We start from the raw sequence: 10,825 nt of genomic DNA on the forward strand, positions 1-10,825 counted from the left end.
TATTTCGCAAAAAAAATCAATTAATCGAAAAATCGTTTAGCAAACCCCTAATGATTTTTAAAGCTTATCCAACATACCCCAACTATGGGTTGGATGAGAAAAAAAAATTACCCCCCCTTTGCGTCTATAGGGCACCCTAAAATAAAAATTTGTTTTAGTTAATTTATGTACCATTTAGTCGGCATGCTAATAATATATCGTGCAATTACAGCTTCTAGCATTGATAGTCCCTGAGCAAACCCACGGACGGACGACGGACAGACATAACAGACAGACGACAGACATGGCCAAACTATACGGTTCCGTTTTGCCATTTTGGCTCCTGAACCAAAACAAGAAATCAAGTTGGCGGGACGCTAGTCTGGTCGCCCTGTTGTGTGCGTATCTCAACTTTCCACCCTGTATAGTTGTATTATTAAGGGAGTTTTGTTATTCGCCTTATAATTCACTCTGTAAACTAGGATAAACATAACGTAACGCTGTAGAACACCTCAACAAATAAATAAACATAGGCCCCACCCATAGTCCTCCAGTTGGAAGCGGCCTGCAGCCTGCGAACCCGCGGCTTTAACCAGATCATCCGTCCACCTCGTTGCGCTTGCCGATCCGCGGTCTCCATTCGAAAACTTTTCGGCCCCAACGGCCATCTATTCTCAGTGCTATTCGGTCTGCCCATTGCCACTTCAACGAACTAATTTAATAAAATCGCTTGGTTATGTGGATGACCCTCGTTCTTCTACGTATCCCTCTTTTCTAATTCGACCCCGTTGGTAGAGACAACCCAAGCATCGCTGAGCAACTTTGAGCCTATTTATAAGGTGTATAAGTAGTAAAATTGTCCAGCTATACCTACAGATCCTAATTTTATCAATTCATCCAGACGTTTTAGAGTGAGGGACTTACAAACACACGCAACTGTCAAGTAATGTAGGAAGACTCCAAAGGCCTAGGCAGCGTTAGGGAAGTGAGACGGGTTTTGTATGAAGTTATAAGTACAACTCGATTCGCCTCCCCGCTGAAGTCTCTCGCTTCGTAGTAAAGGTAAAGACTCACTACACTAGCTCTGGCGCATCTTGCAAATCGGCGCTGATCTCCTGACTCGCACTAGACCGGTGCACCCGCTGTCTGCCCGCACCTTTAAGTATCTCTTCACGTTGTTGGATCTCCTCTTTAATCTTTTTCCTCTAAAAAAAACAGTTAATCTTGTACTTTGTGATTCCTAAATGGAACAAACTTATTATTAACAAAAATATACTGGCCGCTGGTGGCCACACAAACAGAATGAGAATTAAATAAAGCAGCATACTGAAGGCGAACCCCGGGGCTTCTGTTTCTGTGGGGGTTCCGCAAAAGTACTGACCGTAGTTAATTAAGAGAGAGACAGAGAAACATTTATTTACACATATTCGACACAAATAAAAATACATTAGATGGAGGAAAAAAAAAATAACATCGAATAGTATAAAGTGGACCCCACTCAGCATAATGTTACGGCAAGCCGCAACGCTGTTTAAGGCCTTTGCACACCGCGTTTCTTCAAGCGCGCTATCGACGCGCGTTTGTACCGATACAACGCGATACGCACGCGAGTTGTATGCTCTATGGAAATAAAAACGCAAGTCGACGGCGCGTTTAAAGAACGCACTTATTCATAAGGCATCCTTTTAGGACTTCAAATGAATGACAATGGTTTGATAAATACCTCTTCATCCTCTTTTACTTGAAGATCATGCAGTTTTAGTTGTTCCATCTCAGTCTTTTGTTTCAGCATTTCCTCATAGAAAGAAAGAGTAGGCTTGTTGTGGTCATGTAGGAATTGCTGAAATATAAAAGCAACACTTGATAATTACTTTTGGAGAGTAACTGTTACCTGGAACTTTTTATCCGACTACTAGAAGTTGGTAGAATATAACTTGCAAGATGACTACAGACAATGGGTCAGGTGAAACTAAATAAAAGCTTGTAAAAAGAGGTTTTTTTTTTGGTATAGGGGGAAAACGAGCAGGCGGATCGCCTGATGGTAAGCGATTACCGTCGCCCATGGACACCTGCAACACCAGAAGAGTCACAAGTGCGTTGCCGGCCTTTAAGGTAGGAGTACGCTCTTTTCTTGAAAACTTGAAGGTCCTATCGGTCCGGGAATACCGCAGGCGATAGTTCATTCCAGAGTTTTGCTGTGCGAGGCAGGAAATTTCTGGAAATACGCACAGTAGAGGACCGCCAACCATCTAAATGGTGAGGATGGAAGTGTTGTCGCGTAGGTCGGTGGCGAAAGGATGCGGCAGGGATCAACCCGAATAACTCTTCTGAGCACTCTCCGTTGTACATGCAATAAAGAAAGAAAGAAAGAAAGAAAGAAAGAAAATATTAATAGCAATAGCAATAGAGGATGCACAGAGGAGGAGGTGTTATAATTTAAAATTTGTTTATCTGTGGCATTGTGGCTTTGAAATGGAAAGACCAACCAGCTAGTTAGTTGCAATGCTTTAGTCAGTAGGTAAGTTACTAATTACTAATTAAGTTACTAATTTAGATATAAGTCAATGGCTACTAACATATTATGGATCTTTACATTCTGAAATAAAGAATTTTTATTTTGCTTATTTATTTTTTATTTATAATATACTTACTTCTAAAGGAAAAAAAAATGCCAAAATAGAGGAGAGTATTCATAGAACTCTTAAAAACAATAGTTGAGTGTTATAAATTACTTAATCTAAAGTATCTAAACAAAGAAGATAGTACCCCAAAGTTATAATATCTGCCCCAAATGGAGATTGAATCCGATACCCTAAGATTCACATTCAGGTCCTCTAACCACTAGATTATCTGTCTTCCAGCATGCAGACTAACAAGCTTTTGTATTTAAATCAACAGAGAGGCTACTCCGAAATTCGAAAATCGAAGTTCGTAACATACCATCCTGCTGACGCTAATATTATTTAATACGAGGGTTAGAGGGATGGCACAATACGAACTTCGATTTTCGAATTTCGTAGTAGCCCTTCAGAATTACCTGTACATGCTGAGCAAGTTCGTAAATCATCACTTCCCCGCATAACTTCTGTGCCAAAGCTGACAATTCATCTAGGAGTTTTGTAGCATTTTCCGTTGATAGACCAAGCATCTTGGAAATTTTGATATCGGGTGGCCTGAAAGTCACGCACAAAAGAACACATTTAATTAAGTAAATACAACCTTTTAACTAATTTTATGCCATTATATCCTTTATAAATATTTTAATTTTAATTATTGCGACATACAGAATGTTTGGCAGGTAGTGTCCAAAATAATTACAACTTATGGGTCAATTATTAATATCCATTTCTTCAACTCTTTTTTTTTAATTCAGTACCACATGTCTCGGATCACATTCAAATTTTTGGCCAAAAATGGGTTTTGTAAATAGGTATTATAAGGTCAGGTTATTTTGGCCCATATGAAAACCACGTAAAAACCTAAAATAAAATGTAAATAAAAATGTGATTGATCAATTAACACCAACCACATGGCAAAAACCAGACAGAATTAATCCCAAAGGCCAAAGTCAGTGGCATATCTAGGGTTTTTGTTCAGGAGGGGCGTAGCCTGGATTTTTGTGAAGATATCAGTATTATAGAATTTCGAATCAGTAGCCCAACATCCTGGGGTGGGCACTAGACCATAATTGGGTGCGCACGGACCACCTGGCCCCCCCTCTATATACGGATATATGGCCAAAGTTACCCTTCAGAGCCAAAGTACCCCAACCTTATGCTAGTCATTTTTTCAACATATATTTTTGTGGAAAACTTGCGGTTAACTAAATGACTTACTTATCTGGATAATTGTGGCAGCATTTAATATGCAAAGTAACGGAGCAGTGAATGCCTTGAACACCGGAATTGTGCAAGGGATGCAGAGCTAACATCAAGTCTAGAGGTCTCCATACTTTCCAAGCAATGTGTTCACGGTTGTCGGTTACAGCTTCACCAAATATAGCCTGAAAAAGCAAACAACTGAATAAAGGAAAAACAAAACAAAATAGATTAATTAATTTATTTCTGTAAAATGGTGAGATCAAACTAAGCTATGCATAATAGAGTCATAGAATTTTAATTTATTAACAAATGAAAATAAAATAGTGATAAAATTAGTGATAGTATTATCACTTAAAAGTGTACCTAATCATATAAGGTTGTTACAGTGTATCAGATTATTTTGGGTAGGTAGTTGTCCTACCCCATAATAGTACCTATCCAACCTTACTTGTCCTATCAAATATAATTAATTTGTGGCAAAAGCATATGCTCCATAAACTAATTATTTACAGATACATTATATACATGATGTAACATTTCAGATAACTTTAAATGATTAAAGTAAAGCCATTCCTAATAATAAATAAATCTGTAAAATGTTTTTACTTCTGTAGGTATTTGCAAAACTGTTTTCACAGTTTGTGTTCAAGATACAGTCTCTATAAGATCATAAGTATTAAATATCGTATAATTAAATACCATATTGGAATGGAAAGTCACATCCCTTTTTTAGGGTAAAAATGTTAAAAATAACAAAATTCGAATTTTTTGCAACATCAATAGGACATTGAACGGGCATCATCCATATCGTTTAGTCAAAGTTCAATTAATATTATTAGTATAGAATAAATTGATTGATTTTGTATTAATTTCATTTCAAATATGTTACCAAAATAAATAAACTAACCTCAAGTGCCGCATATTCGTTGTCTTGTCGCTCTTCTTTACTTTCATCACCCATTTTTATGCTATAAACAACACATTTTCTTATAGTACTTTGAAACAACTACGTATTATTTCGTAAAATAGCTTTTCCAGCTAAAAATACGGAAGAAAATCCTGCGTTCAACTTCAAACTTCATACGCACAACACAACCACAACCAACACAACAAACACGTATATGTATAAAGTACTCTGTGACAAACACATCCATACATTACATACACACATACACACCAAGTACATACATAGTACATACCAAAGACTACTGTATATATAATTATAAAGGGAGACTATGATATATACCTGAGGATACATACACAATTTTTATATAAAAAAAAGTTAATGCTGGACCTACATTTGCTGACATTAAAAAATTACGTTGGCGCCAAACAAACCTTATGCCTTACGCCTTAGAAACAAAATACAATAAAAATAAAACTTAAAAAGACTACAGTAATAAGTGAAAAAATATATTTCGATTAATTTTTACTATCATATTTTACTGAATAATGAATTAAAAAATCAAACAGCAAAGGGCAAGTTTCTTATGTGTAGACCTGGCTTTACTTTGACATTTATGAGACGTTATTCAATCGCAAACCATGAAAATGCTCAAAAAATGTAAAACGAAAAATAGCTAAAGGTGCAACTTCATGCAGCCTGATAATTATTCGAGCGGTTCTACTGTCTCATTTCTCTGCATAGGTCCGCTCCCTACTTTTTTGTAAAATGGCTTCTGAAACGTTTTTTAGTTACTTATCTGGTAGAAATACAGGAACTCTAACAAATAATTGAAAACGACATCAAAATCTACAGCTAAAAAATGTGACCAGAGAAATGAGGTGGTTGAAACGCTCGAATAATGACCCATCATTGTAGCGACAAATCTGGTCACGTGACCCTCAAACACTCAAAAAAAGTAGTCAAGTCAAGTCGCGTCAAGTCGCCGCATCGAACAGCAGCGTTAATATTAGAAGCTGTATAGCGCCTACTGGCTCTGAAATGTAATTATATTACAAGATTCAAATAATGAATGGTTGACACAGCAACCAGCAGATTGTTACTCTTGTTGTGCTGAAAAACTGACGTTTACACGTCGTATGCTCAGTTCAAATCAAAGAGGAAGGAGGATCAAATAAAGAAATATTTATTTAAGAATAAGAATAATCTATTCGATTTGTCATTGGCTAATCTCCTCGTAGCCATCAATAAAAAAAATATTCGCTTTCGCAAAAACAGTATTTAATATTTTTTTAGTATTTGATCTGAGGCTGGGAAAAAACCCTTCAATTTCGGCAAAAACAGTGTTATTTATTTTTTTCATTCACTCCAATTTCTTTTATTTGTACCACTGTCACGACTGCTACTAAATGAGATTAAAAAACCATCTTCCAAGACCAAGACCATTCCGGCAAGAAGCCATCTTGTCGCTGCTACTCGACGCGGCGACTTGACGCTACTTTTTTTGAGTTGCGGGAAATTCAAAATCACATTAAAAATGGGTCACGTGACCAGATTTATCGCTGTAAACGAGCGACGAGCGACTGCATGTGGCCGCACCTCTACAGTTCTACATAACGCTCTTTCCCGGCCCAACTAATACCGGGATGGAAATACCGACCCTGTTTTTCGTGTACACGCCCATAGAAGCTCCTGTCAGTTTCTATGGGCGTGTACACAAAAAACAGAGCCGGTATTTCCATGTCGGTGTTATCCGGGTCGGGAAAGAGTGTCACCCCATAATTTCATTTGTTAAGATGGCTGCTTGCGGGTATAATATTGGTTTTGACCGCTGATTTCCCGTTTTCTTTACCCTCCTCCTTTAGTGCCAGTCATGGCAGTGGTACAAATAAAATAAATCAGAATGAATGAAAACAAAAAAATAACAGTTTGTTTCGGAAATTGACAATATGTATTTTGTTCTTTTCCAGCGATAAAGTCATATCAGTAGATTTAAATAAATAAGTACATGTACTTATTATACGCATTATATTATTATACGCATTTTTGTAAACAGGATATTATTGTGCCATAATAGTTTACAACAGTCTAATTTAATTAATAGCATAATGTAACCGTAGTTATTTAGCTTTAATGCAAGTACGTAGGATAATCTTACTTTTTAGTTAGATGAATGATTGGTCTCGCGCGCTCGCTCGACTAGATACCGCCGGCGTACTTGTCAAATGCGGCAACAAATAGTACGCCGAAATCGGCGTACCTGAGCCCGAGGCGAGTCAGTCGCGTTGCAAACTGTGTGTAATGTGCATGTCCCGAATTTTTGTTAAATTTTGGTCATAAACCGAAGTAAAATGCCAGTTTTCGCAGTGAAACTGTTTAAAAATAATACTACAAGAAATAAGAAGGACACTGGATCACATACCATCAGTAAATATCGTATAATTTCGAAATTACAAAATAAAATAACATGAACCCTAAACGCCATTCTGTGTTGCGCGTACACAAGAATCAAATTCCCGTGGTTGAGATTTTATAAATTGAATTTTATTGTTATCATCATTAAATGATGATAAATTTTAATAACTTATTTTATTTAAGTATCTAACGTAATTATTATATATACATAACCTAGTTTATATTATTATTAATGTTTATCTTTGTGATATTATACACTGAAGGTGTATAAATTGTTACCCGACACTATTTAATTAAGGGGTGAATGTGTCTTAAAATTAAAAATGTTTTTCGTCTTCCCAGTCAAAAGCCCGATCAGCTGATTTACTTAGGTATTACGGAAACGAAACAATTTTTTTTTCGTATTTCTACCCATTTTCCTGAAATGTTAACTTTTTACCCGACTGCCCGAAGGAGGGTTATGTTTTCAAGCGTATGTATGTAAGTATGTATGTATGCATGTACCTATGTATGTATATTTTGTAAACAATTATTTTTATTTTAGTCTTAATTAACCTGTACATTATATTAGGTTTAACTATAGGTGCAACGTGTTAAGTACGCAAAACTTCTTAGTTGGTGACTCAGTCCATGAATTTTCAGTAATAATTTGTAAATATTGAATGTCCTTAAATATATATATTTTTTAATTAAAAGTGAGGCCTGGTCTTTGATATACCTACATCATACCTACCATTTTTTTAAAGAAGAAACCTACGCCTAACCTATACACAAACATATTAATACATTCACTCTTAATTACTTCTTAATTTCTAAGTATTTCCCAAGATACATTTTGTAACCAATGACTTAATAGACCACAGAATAATTTATTTTCCCAATAATTCAGGTAACAGTGGAGCAGCTGGCAACACAATTCGTCACGCACACTAACATCCTTGCAAATTGTCTTACACCGTTCTTACGCACACTACAATATTGAGTTGCCGCATTCACGAACGTTTTGTTTTTAATTAGCGCGGTATCTAGTCGAGCGAGCGCGCGAGACCAATCATTCATCTAAGGTGGCTATACCCTACCAGGGTGCATAATATTGTAAGACTTATTAGAATAAGGCTGTAGCGACTCTATGTATTTTATGTTTTTTGCAAAATAAATAAAATAAATAAATAAAGCCTGCCTGGAAGAGATCGCTCTGAAGCGATAAGGCCGCCTATTGCTTACCTTAGAAAATCTCTATGTATATACTTGTTTTCTCTGTACTGTTTACTGTATTGGTGTGCAATAAAGAGTTATTGTATTGTTGTATTGTATTGTAAAGCTCAACATTTTCTGTTTGCGCTATATGTCAGTCACGTGACCGTATTTGTCGCTGCAAACCACCTCTGCAAACGTGCGACAAGCGGCTGCTGAGGCCGCACCTGCTGGGCTACTCCGAAACTCGAAACTCGAAGTTCGTGTCGTGCGGTCCCTCTGACACTTACACTGTTTGATACGAGAGCGAGAGGGACCGCACGACACGAACTTCGGAGTAGCCCTGCTGCACGGTGACACTATTTACCGGCCGTGCAATACCGACATGATATTTTGTTACCCGTCCATAGAAACTCTTGCCAGTTTGACACCAGTTTGTATGGGCGTGTACACGAAATATCGGGACGGTATTTTCATGTCGGTATTATCCGTCCCGGTAAATAGTGTAACTCCTTTCTGGCAAGTTCATAGTCCCAGAAATCTAGTCGCTGTAATTTTATAAAACTTTTTTCTTATAATTTTTGGGTTTTAGAAGGTTAGTTCAATTTGATACTTGAATACGCAATAAGAAATTTAAAAGTCATTATTTATCATAAGTTGTTGAACTAACTTGAAATATAATCAAATCAAAGTTGTTGTTGCCCGCGACTTTATTTGTGAATTATTCGAGAACTAGGTATAGGTACAATAACTTACAAACATCAACCATTTTGCTTTACATTGCTTCTTCGAATAAATTTTTAAGTGTAGCAAAAATTAAAAAACTAATTATTTTTAAAAGTCGCTGAACTAATGTTGTTCAGTTTGACGAGTATGATCTATGTTTTTAACCCCCGACGAAAAAGAGGGGTGTTATAAGTTTGACCGCTATGTGTGTGTGTGTCTGTGTGTCTGTCTGTGGACCATAGCTCTAAACGGGTGGACCGATTTGAATGCGGTTTTTTTATTTGAAAGCTGGTTTTCTAGCGATGGATCTTAGACATGATTTATCAAAATCGGTTCAGCCGTTTCAAGATCATCAGCTCTTTTGTTCGCTGCGGTAGGAATCTTAGACGCATTATGGATATTTACTTTACTTTCAAACATATTTGGGACCTAAAATTGAAACACCCATGTATGCTATGGAACTATGTAAGATTATGGAATTCTCGGCCTGATGCTGCAGCCAAGATATCCAGAACACTAGTACACTCTATAAAAAATAATAGCACATATGTCGTGTTTTGGATTCGTTTTAATCAGTAATTGATTCTTACATACAATGCAGTGGTGGCAACACACGACAGCTGATGCTGCAGCCAGGATATTCAGCACACCAGTATACTCTTAAAAAAATAGCAGATATGTCGTGTTTTATTCCTTTTGATCAGTATTTGATTCTACATACAATGCAATGGTGGCAACAAGATGAGCTGATGCTGCAGCCAGGATATCTAACACACTAGTACACTTTAAAAATATATATATATATCGGATCGCCGGGCGGCTCACCCGTCGACATGATCGACGCGGAGGATAAATAAGTAGCTTGTAATGTAGATCACACAACACTTTATTAATTTAAGCACCAATTCGTATGAAATATGCACGGATTACTTTTATTTAAATTGATAATAATTAGAGCTAACGGATTTGCGTATCGTCACCTTGTCCGCTGTCAAAACTCCTTGACCACCCCGTTCGAGTGTTGCCACTCGCTCCAATCAAATTTACCTAATACTATAAAATAAACTATCTTCTTAAGTAACTACTAAAAATGTTACAGTTTAGCTTAGTTAATAAATCGAGCAATCAATTAAATCATAATTTTACAATTATTCTCATTATTTTGTGCAACGCGCCGTTATATCAATGTTTAAAAAACATGAAATAAAAACTTAAATTTAAAATTTAAAAAACCCCCGACTTAAAAAAACGCCAGCAAAAATAAAATAAAACGCCCGAAAAAAAACGCTGCTTAAAAAGTCAATTTAAAAGTTAAAAATAATTATGCGCTACCTAGCTGTTGCCGCGACTTCATCTTGCGAAGAATTCGTTATCTCTATCCCGCGGGGACTATGCTGATTTCCCGCAAAATTAGCCTAAGTTAATTTAGTATAAAGTATCTAGTAATATTTTTTTATCTAAGCGTTGTCGATGTCGGGGGACCGCTAAAGTTAATACTTTAAAAAGTACAACATATTTAGTTTCATGTTAACCTTAAGCGCGTCCCCCGACACGACGACGCTTAGATAAAAAAAATATTACTAGATACTTTATACTAAATTAACTTAGGCTAATTTTTCGGGAAATCAGCATAGTCCCGCGGGATAGAGATAAACGAATTCTTCGCAGATGAATCGCGGTACAAGCTAGGTAGCGCATAATTAATTTTAACTTTTAATTGTCTTTTCAAGCAGCGTTTTTTTTTCGGGCGTTTTTATTTTTAATTATTTTGCTCATATACACACCC

The 10,825-nt window shown here is 36.5% G+C and overlaps 1 protein-coding gene and 1 long non-coding RNA gene across 2 annotated transcripts in view; both read right to left on the reverse strand.

The window, feature by feature from the left end:
• Positions 1–4,909, reverse strand: part of Gcn2 (eukaryotic translation initiation factor 2 alpha kinase Gcn2) — a 34,430-nt gene extending 29,521 nt beyond the window's left edge. Inside the window, exons 1-5 of the mRNA XM_074094748.1 lie at positions 4,708–4,909; positions 3,816–3,982; positions 3,017–3,152; positions 1,703–1,819; positions 1,059–1,184 (exon numbers count right to left, since the gene is read on the reverse strand). Of these exons, the coding sequence (XP_073950849.1) occupies positions 1,059–1,184; positions 1,703–1,819; positions 3,017–3,152; positions 3,816–3,982; positions 4,708–4,761 (600 nt within the window). The 5' untranslated portion in view covers positions 4,762–4,909. The remainder of the gene's footprint in view (positions 1–1,058; positions 1,185–1,702; positions 1,820–3,016; positions 3,153–3,815; positions 3,983–4,707) is intronic.
• LOC141432493 (uncharacterized) overlaps positions 1–8,626 on the reverse strand; it is a 126,620-nt gene extending 117,994 nt beyond the window's left edge. The window contains exon 1 of the long non-coding RNA XR_012451836.1: positions 8,541–8,626. This is a non-coding gene — a long non-coding RNA (uncharacterized lncRNA). The remainder of the gene's footprint in view (positions 1–8,540) is intronic.
• Positions 8,627–10,825: the final 2,199 nt, after the last annotated feature.

Source organism: Choristoneura fumiferana, chromosome 11 (genome assembly GCF_025370935.1).
Source record: "Choristoneura fumiferana chromosome 11, NRCan_CFum_1, whole genome shotgun sequence".
Classification (NCBI taxonomy): Eukaryota; Metazoa; Arthropoda; class Insecta; order Lepidoptera; family Tortricidae; genus Choristoneura; species Choristoneura fumiferana.